The sequence below is a fragment of the Enoplosus armatus genome, unplaced genomic scaffold (assembly GCF_043641665.1).
Source record: "Enoplosus armatus isolate fEnoArm2 unplaced genomic scaffold, fEnoArm2.hap1 Scaffold_68, whole genome shotgun sequence".
In the NCBI taxonomy this organism is placed as follows: Eukaryota; Metazoa; Chordata; class Actinopteri; order Centrarchiformes; family Enoplosidae; genus Enoplosus; species Enoplosus armatus.
The window spans coordinates 10307-32037 of NW_027261260.1; the positions used below are offsets into that span (position 1 = coordinate 10307).

Consider the following 21731-nt stretch of genomic DNA (forward strand, 5'->3'; position numbering starts at 1 on the left):
GCTGTGTTCTGATTGGTTAACCTCTGTGGCGTTCACACTGCCGTCACTGATCCTGGTGGAAACTGGTAACGTCATACATCCTTGACAGACAGTAACCATGGAGACTGACTGTGTTGTTGAGTTGAACTTTGTATTTTTAACATGTGTTTGACTGTGAAAAGGTCAAAGGTCACTGAATCATAACCTCAAGATGGAAATAAAGTCATGAAATCACACACACACACACACACACTTGGCTGCTGGTTCTTTCTGATTGGTTGCAGGAACGTAAAAGAGAAAAAAAGGGAGAAAAAAACACAATTGATTGATTTTATTGATATTGAAATGAAACATAATCACTTTAAAATGCCTGTCTACATGTTGTACCTGTCCTTAATGTCCTCCATGGTTTCACTTTATATAATAAAGACATGTAGCTCATCTTGTTTTAAAAACCTTGAATATTGTCTCTGAAGTCATTTTCTTTCTTTCTTTCTTTCTTTCTTTCTTTCTTTCTTTCTTTCCATTTGTCGACACTTAGGCTTTGTTTTGCCAATTATCCAATATTCATGATTTCAGGACACTTTTTACTCCAGTCCAGCATGATTTTAACAGTTCAGATTTCTCAACATCCCTTCCAACAGTTAGAAGATGCAGATGCATCATATTTAACATGTTTATTAACATATAACAATTTCTCTGAAACAGCTGTTTTATGAGTCTCAGAACAAGCTTCCTCTCATCACCCACAATCACAATCTCTAATTCTTTCTACCATTTTTGTTTTGCTACAATTGTTTGTTTTGTTTGTTTTTTACAAAAATTTAAAAATAAATAAGTTCACATATATATCTCTCTCCTGTCTTATTGGGCTTCACTGCTTCTTTTATTCATTGTTTAAAAATATTGTTATTACTACTTTTAGCATTATTATTGCTATTGTTATTATGATTACCATTATTGTTATTATCATTATCATTATTTTGTATTTCCCACTGATTCATATTTTTGATGATTAGATTTTTCACAAAAGGATGACTGTAGCAACAGTTAAAAGATAATTCATTGTCGATGAAAATAATGTTTCAATAAAGTTTTTTTAAAGAAAAAAAGAGACACGAGTTGTTTATTCACATGTTGTTGAACATGTCGACCGATTGAACACATATTTCGGATATTTAATATTGTTTTTGTTCACAGGAAGTCGAGCCCGTTAAATATATTGTTAGAGTAATTAAACATCCTGTGACGTCATCACCCTGCGTCATTTCCAGCTGATCCACCGGCATCATGAGGCGGTTGTGTCGGACCGGAGCGACCTTGTTATGCGGAGCGGGAATCGGAGCTTCAGTGAGCCGCCTGCTGAGTGTCAGAGGCGGGGAGGAGGAGGAGGAGAGACCCAATCTGCTGAGTAGAATCCCGGTGATCCCAGTACCGAGAGTCCAGGCCTCCGAGCTGACGGTGAATCAGTGTGTGTGTGTGTGTGTGTGTGTGTGTGTGTGTGTTGCTGCAGAAAGTGGAAGTTTCTATTAGAACATGACTCATATTTTTAGGTTTGGAGGTAGAAAAATACTATATATGTGTATACACACATATATATATATATATATATTATATATATATATATATATATATATAGTACCTGTGGTGTGACATGTTGCACATCGTCTGAACATGGACTGAAAACCAACTATTATTCTATAACATTTTGTGAGATTCTGATCCTCTAGGGAGTCCCCCGGAAGAAAATGTTGTAAAATGTTTTTAAGTTAAATACATGAATCTGCTGCACTTGGAGAGCAAAGTTATGAGGCTAGATCTATGAAGAACTCCACACCCAGCTCTGTTTAACCTTGTGTATATATTGGAGACCGGACAATTGACTTCCAAAAACAGCTTTTGGTACCGTCCAGTCCCACAAACACACACCCACCTCATGAGATGAAACAATAAGGGCTCCGTGTCCAGCCACTGCACCATGCTCAACAGCACATAGAACCTCATATGAGCCCCAGTGGCAGCGCAAAGTAGAACACCTGACGTTCTCCGTGAGGGGATGAAGGCTGGGAACAAGCCTACTGCTGAGAGGAAGAGGACAGGAAGAAGACAGAGAAGCTGCCGTCCAAAATATTAGTTAATATAATAATAATTAGCCAACATAAATGGCAAATACATTATGCATTATTTTCCACGACAAGCAGCTGAATATGTCAGTCAACATAAGCGAGACTGACAGCTAATGTTAACGTCACCTGACATAGCTAACGTTAGATTAACGTTAATTATTAATGATAAGTTCTGCATTAATGTTGTCTGTTTGCCTTCGTACACTGATAAAAATAAACTTCTGTCTGGAGTAGTGGATACTGTAACATTGGCTAACGTTACTAACCTCAAACAATGTGTCCTCAAAGTGCCTCGGTGTCTTGGATGCAGCGGATCTTTTATGTTATTTTGAGAAGTGTAAAAACTGTGGCAGGCCACCATAGTCTAGGTAATTTATAGGAAACATTGAACACAGACTGAACATGGACTGTCACATGTCCTGAACATGTCCTGAACATGGACTGAACATGGACTGAACTTGAACCGTAACATGGACTGAACATGTACTGTTACATGTACTGAACATGGACTGTAACATATAGTGTAACATGTAAAGGACATGAACTGTAAAATGTACTAAACATGGACTGTAACATGGACTGTAACATGAACTGAACATGGACTGTAACATGTACTGTAACATGTACTGAACATGTACTGAACATGGACTGTAACGTTCTGAAACATGGACTGTAACATGTACTGTAATATGTACAGAACTTGTACTGAACATGGACTGAACATGGACTGAAACATGTACTGACCATGTACTGTAACATGGACTGAAACATGTACTGACCATGTACTGTAACATGGACTGTAGCATGTACTGAACATGGACTGTAACATATACTGTAACATCAACTGTAATATGTACTGCAACATGTACTGTAACGTACTGAAATTAGACTGTAACATAGACTGTAACATGGACTGAAACGCGGACTGTAACATGGACTGAACATGGACTGAAAATGTACTGAACATGTGTCCATCAACAGCTCACTTAAACATCAACTGTATTTAGTTTGAATTCTGTCTGTTTTGCGTCAACTTTATTTCGTCATTTCATTTCCAGTGTGAACAAACAGACTGAAAACCTGCTGACTCCGTCTGAATTATTGAATTTGAATTATATGAATACAGATTTTGAAGGTTGGATACTTCAATTTTCCATCTGACTTTGTGAACCCTAAAACATAACATTTACTGGAAATAAAGTATTTGAAGTCACACAACTAAAACTGTCAAACCACATAAATGCAGACAGAAGTAAAATATTTCAGTGTTATAAAGAAGAAGTATTCAAACATCCTTAAAGCTCCCTGTGAAGGTATAAACAATTTCTGTTGTGTATTATTGAGCTCTAACAAACGTCACTTCTCTGTCATTGATGCATATCTTGGTGTGTTCCCTCCACCTGTAGCTCAGAGGAATAATATAAAACCATTGGCGGGACTGTATATTACTTCGTCTGTGTACGTGCACGTGCATCCTCGTGTGCATGCATGTGACAAACAACACAAGGGCCAGTTTTACAGTTCTGTGTTCAGTTGTTTGATGACCTGAATATAACTTGCTGTGGAGGTTGTGTTGAGTGTGTGTGTGTGTGTGTGTGTGTGCGTGTGTGTGTGTGCGTAGTAAGGTAAAGAGGAGGAGGTTCTGGGACCCACCGCCCTTAACAGTTGAACTGTGAATTGATAACATCAGTTTTCAGTAGTAGTTGTGTTACTTTGAAAGAGACTTACGGTCTAGACCAGAGGCCTGCACTACGAAGCAGGATTTGAGGTCAGGGAGGTACCTTCAGGGTTAACCCTGTGTTTTCAGGGTTACAACGGTTGTTCACTTGTTACCGGGGTACATCGCCATGGTAACTTATAACCTACTCCGGAGTGGGTGATGTTCCAGATATCAGATCAACTCGTATAAAAGCTCTGCCTACTGACCAATCAGCTCTCTTGGTTAACGGCATCACCAATCATAGAAGATCCCGGGGGGCTCGGGGCGGATCATGAATCGCTGTGGCGCTTTGAACCATGTTTTTATATTTATGTTTTATTTGCTCCGTCTGACACTCCGGGGCTGCAGCTGACAGAATAAGACAAACTGTCCAACACACCATAAGAACACATCTCGCAACACATGAATTTAATAGAACACACAAATGTAATCAGTCAGATCTGCTCAGGCCCTCATGATGGGGCAGTGACATTAGAAGCCTTCAGTCACACAGTGGGGGTTGTTGGCAGCTGCTGCTGTGCTGCGTTCAGCCTGGATGATGTGTTGAACTTCTTCTTTGTCTAATATTATAGTTTGCTCTTCGGTTGTAAAATATGCCGCTGTACTGCCAGTAGACGAGTCCATGTTTGTGATTGGTCAGATGCTGCCCCTCCTTTCATGTGAATGTGCTCGTGGCTGGATTATGAAACCCTGGGTTGACTCACCGAGTTGATAACCAGCGTCTTGTGAGCGCTTAGCGGGATGCGGCTGTTAGGTTCAGTGAAGCCAGATAAGAGAAGATATCCTGGGTATGAACCTGCTTTGCAGTACAGGCCTCTGGTCTATGAAACGTGCCCTGAGATATATAAATGAAATTTAATTGAATTGAGAGCGGCATGGAACAGGTGGAAAAGTTCATTTAACTTCATTTTCAGTGTTTAGGGCTGTAACCAAAGGTTATTTTCATTATCGATTAATCTGCCGATTATTGTCACGATTAATGGATTAATTATTTAGTCTATAAAATGTCAAAGAATTGTGATAAATGCTCATCACAATTTCCCAGAGACCGAAGTGACTCCTTCAAATTGCTTCTTTTGTCCAAAGGGTTGGGGACCCAAAGACTATTCATTTACTATTATAAATGACAAAGAAAAGCAGAAAATCCTCACATTTAAGAAGCTGGAACCAGCAAATGTTTTACATTTTTGCTTGAAAAATGACTGAAACGATTTATCGATTATCAGATTAGCTGGCAACTAATTTGCTTTCGATTCAATAATCGTTGCAGCTCTAACAGTGTTTACCTGTTGTGTCTCGTTGTCCAGGTGAGTCCAGGTGGTTCAGGAGCGGTGATGAAGTACGGCTTCCCCTCACTGGCCAACATCAAGATCAGAGAGTCCTACGTCACCTCATACGACCCCCGCACACGCACTGCATCCTGGGTAATAGAGAGGCTAAACCCCGCCTCTCTGAGCGGCCCATCAGACAGGAAGTACTGCGACTTCAAAGAGGACGACAGGTGAGATAGGAATAAACAAGAAGACGGGTAGTAGAGGGCTACTACAGGTTGGTGAAGAGGAGGTGAGACAGGAAGTATAGTTCCTCATTGTGAAACAACATGCGTGTCTATCCCCCCTCCCAGTGTGCACGTGTTTCACAGAGCAACCCTCGCTGACTACAGGGGGAGTGGCTTTGACAGAGGTCACCTGGCTGCTGCAGCCAATCACAAGTGGAGTCAGAAAGCCATGGAGGACACCTTCTACTTGAGCAATGTCGCACCACAGGTAAACACACACACTGTGGGGGGTGAAATGGGTCACGGTGGATGAGAAGCACGTTTGTACATTTTGGTGATTATTGACTGAAAGTCTCACATGCGTGTATGAACGTGCGTGTGTGTGATTAGTACAACTCTGCCATGCACATGCGACTTTTAGCATATAGACGTGCATGCATCCTTGCAACCGGACATGCATGTGCATGCGCACATGGACTGTTAACCCAACATGAAAATGTTAATAAATAAAGCTTGTTTGTGATGACAGTTTAGTTGTCCAATGTGCTCCAGGCTCTGTGGATTTTTGATCTGCTCCGTGACCCGCCGGACCAGCACCATCTCTGCGATCCTGGACTCCTGATTTTTACATTAACCACTGGCCCTGGTGCTGGTACCCATCTGGGGAGGTCCCGGATCTTGCCCATAAATAATAAATAAAATATTAATTTGAAAAAGAAAATGCTAATACCAACCCTCTGAAGGAAAAACTCCACATCAGTTCACTTCAGTCCTGCAGGTGAAAGCAGTGGAGGTTCTGGATGAACTCACATTAAAAAGTCCTGTTTGATTCTACTGGATCAAAGACCTGCTGCTGGAGGGGGGTTAACAGGCACACATGCGCATGCACATGCGCATGCACATGCGTGGGCGGTCGCAAGGATGCGCACATTGTATGTTAAGAGTCGCACGTGTGCACACATGACTGAGTTGTACTAATCACACACACGTGTGGGACTTTTAGTAAATAATCACACGAACGTATGTGCATGTCTCGTCCTCCATGACCCATTTCACCCCCCATACACGCACACACACACACGTACAACTCTACCTGACTGCAGGCTATAACTGTTTCCAGTTCTCAGGTGAAGCAGGAACATCAGTTTTGCAGGTAAATGTTAATGAGGATCACTATGGTCGGTTATGTTCTTTGGAGAACCAGAATTGAAATATATTATGTTCTGTCTGTGTTGAGAACCCTCACCTGAACCAGAAAACCTGGAACAATCTGGAGAAACTGTGTCGTTCTTTGACCAAACGTTACCTGAACGTCTACGTCTGCACCGGACCGCTCTACCTGCCCAGGTAACTCGTCTGCTGCTGCTTCGTCTTCTACGGTGTGCGAGGGGCTACAGGATGACATCATCAGGTGTGTGTGTGTGTTTCAGGCAGGAGGCTGATGGGAAACTCTACGTTCGATATCAGGTTTTAGGACGAAATCACGTCGCCGTGCCGACACACTTCTTCAAGGTGAGTCCACCTGTCTGATGATGACGATGTCCTGACAGCTGATGGATTCACCTGTTCCATGTCTCCTCAGATACTGATCCTGGAGCAGGCAGACGGCAGGGGGGTGGAGCTTCGGCCGTATGTTTTACCAAATGAACCAATAGATGAGAAGGTTCCTCTGGAACGTTTCCTGGTTCCCATAGAAACCGTCGAGAGAGCATCAGGACTTCTGTTTGTCCCAAACATCATGAAGAGGACCGGCAGCCTGCATGCCATCACTGACAGATGAACTACACCACCCACAATGCACTGCGGCTGCTCAGTCTGTCTCTCTAGCTGGTCTTTTAAAGTGTCATGTGATCAGTATATTTAAACTGATCATGTGATGATGTTTGTCTGAATATTATTAATGTATTTGATATTTCAAAGATCAATTAGATTTCAAACCTGTAGATGAATTATTAAATATTTTAATCTGCATTCATTGACTTGTTTTTCAGCCACTTGGTGAAAATCCAGTGATAAATTACTTAATGAGCCATAATATATTTTGAATCCAGTAATGAACTTTAATTGAAGGTCTTAATCTGTGATGTCATTCTGTGGGGTTCATTAACCCTTCATCGATGAAGAAAATCCATCTATCCTTTAATTAACCCCCTTTTAGAGAACAAATATCTGATGGAACTTTTTACTCTTTATAAAAATATTTAATATTTTGAATGAGCAGCTGAAGACTTGAGATCTTAATTCCACCTCCAAGTCAATGAAACTGTGAAATGTCTGATCATTGTGTCCTGATAAATATTATTGATCGGTGCAGATTTAACTGGTTGTTGTTTGATGAAAGCAGCACAGACAGACAACATGAAAAAAAAACTTAATTAGAAAGGTTAAAAACATAAAAGTTACAGAGTCTGGTCATCAATTCATCAGGACCTTCACAATAAAAGCTCCAGTTCAGAATTCAATCTGGTTCAATTTGTTTCAGTTCATTCAGTCTGACTGAAAGGTGACAGCCAATCACATCGAAGGAGGGGCGGGGCCTGCTGTTATTTGTAGAGACTTCTTAGTTGGAGGTCAGCTGACTGTTGTCCACCTCCATGAACTCGTCTTCGTCCTGTGAGCTGAAGATGTCTCGCAGCAGGTACCTGTTCTCCTCCTGCACCTCCTGCTGCAACTCTCTGCTGAACCTCCTCAGTTTTTCCTGCAAGAGAGGAGCGACTCTCTCCTGCAGGACATCAATGATCTCTGAACAAACAGGAAGAGGAAGTGATGGCTGTAACCATGGTAACAAGTTATGTTTCCATTTAGTCACACTGTCTCCATTCAAAGTAGCTGAATCAGCTGTTTGCAGCGAACCCCCATCACTGGATTACTTCGTGGATGTAAGGACTGAATTACTGGATTTCATCTGCTCACACATGTTGATGTTAAATGTGATACAATAGAAAGCTCCAGAAGAGCTACTAAATGGGCCTTGTGGTCTTGTTACCTTCTGTTGAACTTCCTGCAGTAAGATAAAGAGCAGTACTGACCTCCATGGGATAAACTGGTCCAGTTGGGAACTCTGGAAACCTTCAGTCTGTGGAAACTCTTCTGAACACACACAGGAGTCACTTTACTGGAATACAACAACAAAGGCTACTGTTAGTATCAGTCCAGTTAATGTAGTATTCCTAACTGTGGTATTAATGTCCCTGACATCACATGTCTAAAACTACTTCGCTCCACATCTCTCTTGCCCTCAATAAGAATCCAGAATCTTTAATATTTAACAGCAGAACACAACACAACTTCTTCTCTGTAAAGTCTTGTGACTAGGAGGCTTCAGGTTTGTCCCTGTCTTACTGGACCCTGATTGGCTCCAAACTAGTTGAGAAGTCATAAATCCTGCAGATACGTCCATGTGATAAAGTGAGATTTAAAGCTATAATATGTAACTTTTCGTGTTATATATTTTGTTGACTTGTGGACTATCCCAGATATTTCCAACAATTTTCAAAAACAGAGAAATCTGTAATTTAATCAGGCTAGTGGTCGCTGTCCCCTTTGATCATACATCAGAATCAGAAATACTTTATTGATCCCGGGGGGAAATTATACAGAGCGACTGTCAGCACAAGCACACAAAGATCATACATCAGCCAGAAGTCATGAATTGACTTTTGATCCAGTTTTAAACCATATTTCTACGATGAACTTTAGATCTTTATCATTTTTAACTTGTTGAAGGATTTTAGTCAATGTTCATCTGGTCATCTTCAGTTATCAGTTAACGTTAAAGGTCCTATATATAACAATATGCAACAATTAACATGTATTAATCCCTTTTTATTGCCAATGTGTGAATGGAGTGTAAAGTCACATAAAAAAGCAAGACCCTCCCCGACTTCCCTGGTTGCCTATAACAGCCTGTGGACTGATTTCTGTGTAAAGGACTCAGGACGGTTTTCCAAAGGAGGTGATGTCATGCGCGCTCCCGAGTGTTTAGCCTCTCTTCAGCTCCATGTTCAGCTCAGTCCGCTACCGTCAACAAACAACCAGCACCCACCAAAACACAGAGCCCAACACAAAGTCCACGTAACTTGTTTGCTTACACGGACAAATTGCTAGCTAGCTAACACTGCAAAATACTATCTTGAGTGGATAACATCAGCTAATTCATCCAGACTGCCAGAGCTGATCTGGCTGATAACTTGGCTCGCTTGCCGTTTGCAAATCACTTCATCAGCTCACGATGCGAAGCAACCAACGCCAAACCCATGCAGCGTAGTTAAGTTACAGCTAGCTGGCTAACCTTAGCTTGCTCACTAATGTTATGGCTCGCAAAACACTACCTGAGTAGATCTGTTCGTTGGCTAGCTTGCCAACTTACTCCACCAGCTAACGTGATCCATGATACTAACTGATGTATTATGACAAACGGCGTTGCTCAGCTACAGACTCCCGTTCAGCGAGCTAACCCAGAGAGGCCAGCAGTGACAAAGAGGCAGCAGGGGAACACAGTGTGGCACGTTACAGACTGAATATTTTCACCTCTAACTCGGTGGGTTAGGGATTTATTTAGACCACAACAGAGTTGGTGATGGTTGGAACGGTGGAAAGACTAACCACAACATTTTTGGTGAGTTTTAGTTTGTTGTTGCCGCGTTTGAATGAAGTGTGTTTTATGATGAGTTAACATGGCAGTAAGCTAGTCATAGTCCAGTGGGAGAGAGGAACTTGAATTCAGAAGGTATGCAGTTGTGTTTTTCTGTTTAATAAGGAAAGTAGGTGTAAGAGTATTTCATGTGACATTTTGTGAGTTTATTTATTAGACTGAAAAAAGCGAAGAGAGCTTGTGGAGCGAAGGGAACTCGCTGGTGTTGTATCTATTTGTCACTTCACTGTTCACTCGCCTACCGACTGCGCACACCAGCAACAGGATGCTGACTGCCGTTTACTTCACGGCCACCGGTGTCGTTAAAAACAACAACTTTCTTAAAACTCCATACAGAACCTTTAACGTTAGGAGGAGACCTCTGAGGATACTGTAGCTCTCGGTAAAAACCTCTTGAACGATGAATACTGAAGGAATCCTAACCAGGGGAAGCTGACTGCAACGACAGGAATGGTAGTGAAGACAACAACTCCCATGATCCCACGCTACTTCACAACGTCAACAAACGCCTGTTATTGTTTTAATGGAGAGACCCGGAGTGGCAGATGTAACTCAAACAGTGAAGGAACAAGGCGAATCACTGTTCTGAGTGAAGGAGCCACTTTAAGTTACCTGCTGATGCTACAGGACTCAGAGGGACGAGTACAGTGTAAAATAAAAAGAGGTCAGAGGTCATTTAAAGACTTTGGATTCATTAACATTCCTGCAGGAAAGATATAAAACCTTCAAGTCTGAGAATAACACTGAGGCAAAGATGCAGCTTCTGTTCTGGGATCAAATTAAATGTTGTGGTTCAAAGTGAACGTGGTTTTGACCTTTGACCTCACCCGACTGTCTGAGCGACCTTGTCCCAGTCGATGTCTGCTGCATCATCCACACGCATGTTGTGCAACCTGAAACACACAATTATTATTATTATTATCATTATTATTATTATTATTATTACTACTACTATTGCTAGTGATGTTCTCAAGGTCTTATTTGATCCAGTTCATCCTAAAGCTGTTGGATGGGGTTAAGGTCAGACCAGTTCAGTTCTTCCACGCCAAAATGGGAAACTTTATGGAGCCAAAGAGACAAACTTGGGGCTTGTACAGCTTTTTAAGAGTAGAATTCAAGCACTTTCAAGGTACCTATATCAAAAATTTCCATTCTCAGAGCAGATGGTCTCCCTCATGACGTCGGGTTTACACCAGACACGGAACAAAAAAGGCCCCCTTTTCATTTCGGAGCGCACATCAGTCAATCTAGCTCCGGTCCATGTCTGGTGTGAGACCATGGATGTAAAAAGTATAAGATGATGCGTTCGCATTGTGCAAGATTATGTTGAAAATAAGGAGTTTATTAAAATGTGTGATTTCTAACGTTGAAAACAGTTACGGTTAAAATGAAGCATTTCCCAAACAAAGACTTACCTTAAAAAAAACTTTACCTTATATATGCACATGAATGATATGCTACAAAATCACTTACAACATACTATCAGCATTAAAACCAGCCCAAAATTAAGGGATCCATCGGTTATAGTTTTTTTACTAAATCATCTACTAATGATCTCATTAACATCCCAAATCTTAAATCATTCAATCATTGTTCTGAAGATCATATAGCAGGACAGGTTCAGGGGTACCGCCGCAGACCTGGCTGGGGACAGTAGATGCAGTATGATGAAGTTTGTTCACTTGCTTTGTTCTCGATTAATGATAAATAATTAGTCATTTTATGACATGGAAAGGTGTCATTTAATGACGTAACGGTACCAAACGGTCCTCTTCTTTAATGTTACCTCCAACATTTTACTGTCAGTAACAAACGTCATGGATGTAAACAGTCTGATTATTATTTCAGGTATTATTTAATTACGGTTAAACAGCCCGCTGTGACTGTGTTGTAGCCAAGTTACATGCTGTTATTGCTACTGCAGGTATTGAGTGCTCCATTATGAATGGCTACTGTATATTGTTATCTTTCAGAACCACACACACGCACGCACGTACACACACTTAAGTGCAATAAAGTGAGGAACCGGTGTCAGGATCCTTTATTTACACCATTACAGCAGTTCTGGCCCATCACACATGGGTGTCCTGTTTCAGGTGTCATGTGATCTTACGTGTTGATGAGGTGGATTTTAGCCTGAAGTCCTTCAGCTCCTCTGTTGAAGGTGCTGACACCTGAAGACAGTTTCAACTTCAGAATGGTGAACCTGAAACACACACACACACACACACACACCTGATCACCTGAAACACACACACACACCCACCCACCCCTGAAACACACACACACACACACACACACACCTGATCACCTGAAACACAGACACACACACACACACACACACACACAAAGTACACTTGAAACACACACAAAGTACACTTGAAACACACACACACACACACACACACACACACACACACACACACACACACACCTGAAACACACACACTTATCGTACACCTGAACACCTGAAATGTTGTAAGTAAAGTACCAGTACCGGTAATGTACAAGTACCAGTAGTGGACCGTACAGTACAAGTACAGTACCAGGATTATACCAGGATTGTACCAGTACAGTACAATACCCATACTGTACCAGTACAGTATCAGAATCAGACCTAGCAGGTGTACTGACCACTTGATTCGGCACTGGCCCCAGGCTCTGGTCCCGACCTGCTGACTGATCTCCTTCCAGGGCAGGTTGTTACACAGCTGGTCTCTGCTCAGACCAGAACCTGCAGGACTCTGCTGGACCAGAACCTGCAGGTGAGCCTTCAGAGCCCGCTTCAACCTAGACTCCTCATCTGGACTCCACAAACCACGACCTGGAGCTGGACGGACACATATACAGACATTAACCTGTACCTGAGTTTTGTGGTGGGTGGGGCTAATAGAAAAGGTCAGAGGTCACGTTGTCATGAGTCAGTTTTTACCGATGCTGGCGAAGCGTTTCTGTAAGGCGTAGACGCTGCGGTCCATCTTCTCAGAGATCCTCTTCCAGTTGTTACCATGGAGGTTCTGTAACTTCATCAGAGAATGCATCTCCTCCTTCGAGAACCTAAAAGGTTCAGAGATACATACAGAGATTACCCACAGCAAGAACATAGAGATACATGGGCTCCACAGCCGGAACGCAAAGACACAGAGGGTTCTGCAGCTAGAACATAAAGACACACAGGATTCCGCAGCTAGAACGTAAAGACACAGAGGGTTCCGCAGCTAGAACGTAAAGACACAGAGGGTTCCTGCAGCTAGAACGTAAAGACACAGAGGGTTCCTCAGCTAGAACGTAAAGACACAGAGGGTTCCGCAGCTAGAACGTAAAGACACAGAGGGCTCTGCAAATATAATGTAATGACAGAGGGTATATATAGAATATAAAGAAGCAATGGGCTCAGCAGCTACAACACAGAGCTAGAGACGGTTCAACCGCGAGGACATAAGGATACAGGTTCTACTGCTAGACGTGAAAGACACAGAGGGGTTTTTTCTGAGAACAGAAACACGTTGAAGTTAACTTTGACCTCTGACCTTCCCATGTGGTTCCTGTCATCAAAAATCTTCTTGGCTCTGGTGTGCACCTGATTACATGTCCGAGGAATTCCCTCCGCTGGAGAGACGGGTAGAGAGACAGACAGAGACGATCAGGAGGACTGTCACACCTGATCCCAAGTAATGATGATGACGATAATGTTGATGTTTTTGTGTGTTTACATTATCAAATAAAGTCAATTTTATTTCAATCCATAAACCCCAGTCTGCCTCAGGGGGCATCATACAGCCCCCTCAGTCCTGAGATCCTCCACTCAGATCCCTTTAACAGGGAAAAACTGTTAGAAAGCTCAGGAAGAGCAGCAGAGGAGGGGTCCCTCTCTGGACGTACAGACAGGAGACAGGTGTCGTGTGGACAGACTAGATTGACAACAGAAATTACCAATCCTCTCCAGGAAGTGATGTTGTGCTCTCAGCTTCTTGATCTCCGCCTCCTGCCCTTTGAACCTCTGAGGAAACAGAAGCTGATTGGCCGAGCTGAGGCCCGTCAGAGCCAGGAAGTCTGCAATGTTCTCTCTGATTCGCTGATTCTCCTCCTGAGTGCATCGCCCCCGACGCAGAGAAACTCCTGAAGGAAGAGAAACAGGTGTACTTTAAGTATTAGTACTATGCTTGCACATTTAGTGTATTTTCCTTAACCAATAGCGGAACACGTTAACAATCAATAATCGATTAATAATTAATAAGATACAAAACGCATGTCTTTTTCTCAGTTTAAGTTTCCTTAAAACAATTCAGTTATGTGAAACATTATTTCTCAACCCGGCTAGTAATGGTACCTCTTGAGGGGATGTGGTAGCCTGGCTCAGTGTAGTTCAGTAGCTCATGAAATGCCTCACAGTCCACAACGTTTATCAGCATCATGTCTTTATCCACCATAAATAAAGCCTGTAGTTATTGAACGCTCATCACTACAGCCTCTTCCAGCTAACACTACAGGATTGTTTGTTGGGAGGACGGTGTTCCACTTTTGATTTGTCCTGCGGTCGTCGGGCGCCAACTCTTCAACAGTGACGTACTGGAGCTGTATTATAAGACAATAATGCTCCACGCTGGATTACGTTTTTTTTTTCTTCATCTTGCCTCACCATGTCCCCCTGACAAGTGGCCCTTTGTTGAGCCAGTAATTTTCTCACCCGCAGAGGTGAAGTGCGCCCTTTTGTGGTATAAAAGTTAATATATGAGAGCTCCGTACGAATGGGACACAAAACGTACATTGCCAGTAACCACATCTTTAATCGGTTAAATTCTTAACAGCAATTAATCGATTAATCATTAATCATTAACATTCCTACATAGTACGTTGCTGTATTCAATATTAGTACCTTGCTGTTTGAACTATTTGCAGTATCAGTACCTTGCTGTTTGAAGTTCTTGAAGCGATGCAGGTCGTATCTCAGCAGTTTCTTGATCTGATCGACTGATTTCTTCTTGACGTCTGGAACAAACTCCTGCAGCTCCTCCAACAATGTGCAGTCAAACCTGCAACACAGGAAGTACAGTTAACACTGCGCTCTGATTGGCTGGTGGAGCATGAAGACTCTATAGCAACATGTGACTTTACTATTGAGATGTTTCCACGTGCAGCGACCAAATACTCACTCATCTTCTACATCTGCTCTTCTTCTCTGTCTCTTCTTCTTCCCCTCCCACACCTCCTCGCTCCCTCCTCCCCTCCTCTCCTCTTTTCTCTGCTTCTGCTTCTGCTGCTTCTTCTTCTTCTTCTTCTCCTCCTCCTCCTCCTCCTCCTCCTCCTCCTCCTCCTCCTCCTCCTCCTCCTCCTCCTCCTCCTCTTCCACAGTCTCTCCTTCCTGTGGCATCGCCTCCACCACCCTCTCATCTTTCTTCTTCTTCTCCTCCTTCATCCTGGTGTCTGTTTTTCTGTTGTTGTAGTCAGCCGTTACCATGACGACACTCTCCTCACTCTCTCCATTCTTGTGTTTTTTCTTCTTCTGTTCTGTCTTATTCGTTTCTACAGCAATCTGTGTCTCCTCCTCCTCCTCCTTCTGGCTGTACGTATCTCCATCAGCAGCACGAGGAGGATAACTGGACTCCTCTTCCTCCCTCTTTTTTTTCTTCTTCTTCTTCTTCTTCTTCTTCTTCTCCTCCTCCTCCTGGCTGCACATATCTCCATCCACAGCACGAGGAGGATGACTGGCCGCCTCTTCCTCCCTCTTTTGTTTCTTCTTCTTCTTCTTCTTCTTCTCCTCCTCCTCCTCCTGGCTGCACATATCTCCATCCACAGCACGAGGAGGATGACTAGTCTCCTCTTCCTCTCTCTTGTTTTTTTTCTTCTTCTTCTTCTCTAGTCTCACAGGTGTGTCGATGTCGACAGGTGCCAGACATTCCTCCAGACTATCTGACCACCTCCTCTTCCTTTGAGGGGAGGGAGAGAGGGTAGGCCGTTTCATGGCAGGAGGAGGAACACCAGCAGAAGGAGGTGTAGACTTGATGCTGCTGATCAGTTTGTTGTTGGAGCTGTAAGAGAAAAAACAACCTTCAGTCAGATTATAATCTGGTCCAGGACCAGACCTGATCAGAGGCCTGTACTGCGAAGCAGGTTCAACATACTCAGGATATCTTCTCTTATCTGGCTTCACTGAACCTAACAGCCGCATCCCGCTAAGCGCTCACAAGACGCTGGTTATCAACTCGGTGAGTCAACCCAGGGTTTCATAATCCAGCCACGAGCACATTCACATGAAAGGGGGGGCAGCAGCTGCCAACAACCCCCACTGTGTGACTGAAGGCTTCTAATATCACTGCCCCATCATGAGGGCCCGAGCAGATCTGACTGTCATTACATTTGTGTGTTCTATTAAATTCATGTGTTGTGAGATGTGTTCTTATGGCGTGTTGGACAGTTTTAGTCTTATTCTGTCAGCTGCAGCCCCGGAGTTTCAGACGGACCAAATAAAACATAAATATAAAAACATGGTTCAAAGCGTTGAGTAGGCTTACTTTCATATCTTCTAAGAACAACAAGTACAAGGCTTCAGTGCTTCAGTCAATCTCTGCTGGAGGATGATATCAGTAAACAGGAGTCATTCCCTCCAACCAGAATCTATATCTCTCATATTAAACACCGCCAGGGAAAGACAAAGGGCTGCCGGTCTCTGAACACTCTGCCCCCCCTAAGAGACCCTCTCATGATCCGCCCCGAGCTCCACGGGATCTTCTAAGATTGGTGATGGTCCAGAGCAGGTTATGTGTGCAGCATAAGTTACCATGGCGATGTATCCCTGTAAGAAGTGAACCACCGTCATAACCCTGAAGGTACCTCACTAACCTCAAATCCTGCTTCGTAGTACAGGCCTCTGGTCTGACATTTGGGTTGAGTCATCCATTCATTGATCAGTTCATCAGAAGGAAATATAACTTTCTTTGTTAGAGAATATAATGTTGAGAAAGATGTTTGGGATAAATTTACAGGAAAATATTGCTAAAGATGAAAACTTTTGATAAGCAAGAAAAAGAGTTTCTGATTGGAGTTCAATCCTTTGAAATAATGTTTCAGAACAAAGCTGTAGCATGAATCTAATAGCTAGCTTGATATAGTAGAGAAGTTTAGTAGAGAGGACATCAGACGTGTTGCCAGTGGCTTCACTCATTACATTGAGTTTTTTTATATATACCTAAATATAAAGAAACATTCATCATTAGTGAAGATTATTAGAAAAGAATATAGAATAGAACATGCAATGCAAACTAGTTTGGTTCCAACTCAAACATATAATTATGTGTATATTCTATATATACAAAGAATATCGGCCAATATATCGATAAAATATATATTTTTTCCTAATATTGGTATCGGCCCAAAAATACAGTATTTACAGGCCGGGCTAATGATACAACATTAATACATACTGTATATACTACAGAAATACATATATACACTTCTGTAATAATGCAGTACTAAATACCCTTTATATTACTATAATGCTGCAGTGCTGCATAGTGTATATATCACTATAATACTGCAGTAGTACACATACACAATATAAAAATGACCAAACAACCTGAAGTCTCAGGAAATAACAAGATTACGTTATGACGCCTAAATAAATAAGAAACCTATTTTCTTAATGTCTCCACTACCCCCCCACCCCACTCCATCATGTCTGCAGACGGCCTCCAGAGTGTCTGGGCGGACAGGACAGAACAAGTGACAAAAGAAAAGGTGAAGGACTTGCTATTCTCCTTAACGACATGCATGTATTGGTATGTGCGTGTTCACATCTGAGCCTCTAGATCCTCGTCTGTATAACTGACTGACTTGGTGAAAATACACAACACTTCATGTCCCTTTCATGTGACACTGTAGGCTGCATCAGTGAAGGGAAGGGGGCTGAGTAACATAGTGGTATGGGCTGAACCACCTGCAGCTTAACACTGGCAAGACCAAGGAGTTGGTGGTGGACACCCCCTACACCCATTTCCATCCAGGGGGTGGATGTGGACACAATGCTGGACAACAAGTATATGGGAGTACACCTGTACAAAGAGCTGGACCGGATTAAGAACACTGGGGCTGTGTAGAAGAGAGACCAGAGCCGACTCTACTTCCCGGCCTGTCACTGTGTCTGCAGTACCAGTCCGTGGCAGTCTGTGCTATCTGCTTCGCTGTGGTGTGCCGCGCAGCAGGGTGCGGGCTCAGGAAGGCTGGCTCGGTCCTGGGGGTCTTCTTTAGTTCTTTGGTGGTAGTGTCAGAGAGGAGGGAATTATCGAATAAAATGTGAACTTATTCTTTAACCTGAACCCAAACTACCACCGACAACAGCAGACTCCACAGAGACCGTCCAGGAGAACCGGTCCGAATTTGGTCTCGGTTCTAAACACAAACATTAAAACGGATTCGACCGTCTGAAACAGTCTGGAAGCTTTTAAAGTTTGAATCTGAATCCACTCACCGTCTCAAACCGTCTCCTGCCGTTGCACGCACGCGGGGTGGAAGGCACGACGCTTCTTGTTTACTTCCTGTTTTCTAGCAGCGCATGCGCAGTAGTGATGTGTCGGTCGCGAACGAGCTGGTTCAAAGAGCCGGCTCTTTTAAGTGAACGATGGGAGCCGGCTCCCGTCCGCGACCAAGCCGGGTTTTTTTGTAAAGTAATATAAGGAAGAATGATATGACGATTATTGATATTTGTGCCAAATGCTCGGACAATGATGCTTACCTCGTTGTTAGGCAACGCCCTCTGCACACGGCTCGCTCCAGTCTGCAGGCAGAGTTAAGTTTCGTTTTCCCACTTCTCACCGTGGGCAAAACAGCTGATTGAGCTCGTTTAACACAGTTGTGTGCGTCAATGACAGCAAAACCATACCTACTGTAGCGATTTCTATTAAATGCCTGTGCATCTGCCTTTAAAGTGCCTGCTTCAGAAATAAACCATTTAAAGCATATCCCTGCCTTCCGTGTCCTGACAAGACACCCCATATTGTTCGCAAATTTCCTAACCAGTGGAGCTTTCCTACAATATTAGAAAATGTAATTTTTACTTTTGAATACTTCAGTACAAAGGATGTATTGAATAATTTAAGTGATATATGTGTACACATACAAATCATAAGTCAAAACAGTGCTAAATTTGGCTGAATTATAAAAGGTATAAGTGGTAAAATGAAGAGCCGTTTGGGAGCCGAAAGAGCCGGCTCTTCTTGGTGAGCTGAGCCAAATGATCCGGTTTACTAAAAAGAGCCAGAATTCCCATCACTAATGCGCAGGGCGACTCAAAGACCAGGTGGGCGGCGGTAACATAGATGTCTGAGTTTCCTGGTTCCGCACTCGACTGAACGTTTATGGTGATCTCTGTTCTTCAGATGCTCTGCTGCAATATAACTAAGTACTTTTACTCATGTACTACACCTAAGTACAATTATAAGCCTGAGTGTTTCCATTCCATGTTCCTTCATACCTCTACTGCAACAGTATTTTTTTTAATACAAAATAAAGAGCTGCATGCATGGTTTTGTGTTCTGTGTCGTCTTTTATTTTTATATTTATCAGTTTTCTATGTAACTGAGTCCTGAAAGGTTTATTTCTCATAAGAAGTGAAATCAAATCTGTCTGAGGTCACAATATTTCAGCCTGTCTGATCTGCACAAGAAGATGTGTTCATGAGATGAACTCCCACACGACTGCATCAGTGATAATTATCCTACAATATAAATAGTACAAGAGGGGCCCTTCAGCATGATGCTTTAGCTGAAGTTGTATCTGCCGACTGTAACTTTACACTGTTTCTCTTGTTTCTGGATTGCAGATTTACTCATACACATAAAAACACGTTTTTTTTATTCATAACAAATTCAACGTGGATCATTTTTAGATGTTCTGCAGAAAAACATCCATCAATTGTCATTTTTTTATTAGATAAATGTTAAAATATGTTGTTACTTTATCAAAAGCGAATATTTCTACTGATGTTATTACAGATGATTTTACATGACAGGGCAGACGAACAGGTGAAGAGTGCGAGTTCATTTCCTGCCAAAACTTAACAAACAAACGAAACATGTTTTATAAATGTCCTACGATTCACTAACAAACACAGTTAGGTCTGCAAATACAAAACGTACAAACACAACATATTATATTAAATAAATAATATTATAATATTTTTGCTGCAATACTGAGAGTGGCCACTGGGCTAAATTGGAAGGAAGGCTGAGCGGCTGCGCCGTATCCAGGCACATTTAAACAGACTCATAGCGCCACCTGCTGTTGTGGAGGGCGAATTACTCAGAAAATTCTCAGCACAATCACGGTGGAAAGAGTGTGCCAAAAGTCACGTGATATTTTTTTGTCTTTGTTGGATATATTTTTTTGTACTTGACATGCTGTATTTGTTTCTGAAGCGTGATGTTAATATAATATAACATTGTTTATATTTAATATAACGTGGGTGTGATTGATAGGCACGTTTTCTATTTGCAAACCACATGTTTCATTTGTTTAAGTTTTTGCAACCAAGGACCTGGTTCAGGTCTGGATCTGGTTCAAGTCTGATGGACCTGGAAGTTCTAGGTTCTTCCTGGTTTCACTGTGTTTTACAAACAGAACATGGTCATGTTTATCTTCTGTTTGGTAGCAGAGTTCAGTTCAGCTGTAAAATGAGCAAGAACAGAAGAAGTGGAAATTTACATTTTGTTTTCCATGTAGTTACTTTTAGACGTCAGTTGGGTTAAATTAACAGAATATTTTCTTCAAGAGAATAGAATAGTGATGTAGCATTTGGTTGCTTCTACGGAGTGCAAAAAATATCTCTATTGGAAATGTGACATGATTCAGAAAATACCAATGCTACCTGAATGGAAACTTATTTAACGTTCTCCCCACACTGAGAACACAATGTACAGTTTACAGAGAAATGCAGAACAAAGCACACTTCAGCTATTCTGAATCAGAACATCGTCTGTATGTTCAAACACACTTTCTTACCAATCTGGTCCAGGAACTCATCCCCAAAGTGGGACAGAACAGTGGAAACAAAAGCAGAACCAGAGACAACGCTGTTTTACAGGTGGTGAAGTTCATACAGTGGAAAAGGACTGACTCCCTGTGAGTCATGTGACCTGTGGAGTTTGCTTGTAATCAAAGTGTTTATATTCAGTGTTTCTCACCAAAACTTATTAGATCTCACGCAAGAACTTTTTTGTATTTTTCTCCTGAAACTCTCCGTCAGGTTAGTTCGTTGTCAGATTCCTCAAACTCTTAACTGCACAAACTTGTTGTAAATCACTCGTTTCAGCCTGATGAGGCTGTTAATGAGGAGGTGAACGTATGTGAGATTTCATCATTATCATTTACATAATCTACGTCCCCAAAAATTCCCATATAAGGATCTGACCAAGGTTCTGCTTTGTGGGAAGATTTCACTCATAAAAACTAAGGCTCAACAGGTTATCGGCTCCGATATTCAGCATTTCTATAATTATCAGAATCATTATTCATTTTATCCAATTGGAGATAAAATGAATTCATTTTAAAATGTCCTACTCTGGCTCTGATTCAGCCGCCTCTCTCTGTCTGCATCACCGCTCTGTAGTGTCACTCAATGTCCCAGACTCCATTAAACACCACAATCTTATCATTTAATTCTATGATGACAGTTACATCTCTGACAATGCCCAAAGTCAAAACCTACAGGATTTCATTCCATGGAGGCGAAAGCGAGGGCTTTTAAATCAGTCACTCATCCTT

The 21731-nt window shown here is 42.2% G+C and overlaps 2 protein-coding genes across 3 annotated transcripts; one reads left to right on the forward strand and one right to left on the reverse strand.

Annotated features, from left to right (window-relative positions):
- Positions 1–1267: 1267 nt before the first annotated feature.
- Positions 1268–7785, forward strand: LOC139307292 (endonuclease G, mitochondrial-like). Of its 2 annotated transcripts, XM_070931113.1 has the most exons (7): positions 1268–1440; positions 5133–5326; positions 5450–5591; positions 6444–6476; positions 6561–6670; positions 6754–6835; positions 6906–7785. In XM_070931113.1, the coding sequence occupies exons 1-7, from the start codon at positions 1270–1272 to the stop codon at positions 7101–7103; spliced, it is 930 nt and encodes a 309-aa protein (XP_070787214.1). In that variant the 5' UTR covers positions 1268–1269; the 3' UTR covers positions 7104–7785. The 2 variants fall into 2 exon arrangements, with proteins under 2 accessions (XP_070787214.1, XP_070787215.1); XM_070931114.1 differs by lacking the exon at positions 6444–6476.
- Positions 7683–18499, reverse strand: LOC139307291 (transcription termination factor 1-like). Its single transcript, XM_070931112.1, has 11 exons — positions 18442–18499; positions 15131–16006; positions 14886–15010; positions 13911–14096; positions 13508–13586; positions 12910–13034; positions 12612–12807; positions 12091–12183; positions 10805–10870; positions 8353–8438; positions 7683–8065 (listed from the first exon to the last, which is right to left on the reverse strand). Exons 2-11 carry the CDS (start codon positions 15937–15939, stop codon positions 7884–7886), a joined length of 1947 nt encoding a protein of 648 aa, XP_070787213.1. The 5' UTR covers positions 15940–16006; positions 18442–18499; the 3' UTR covers positions 7683–7883.
- Positions 18500–21731: the final 3232 nt, after the last annotated feature.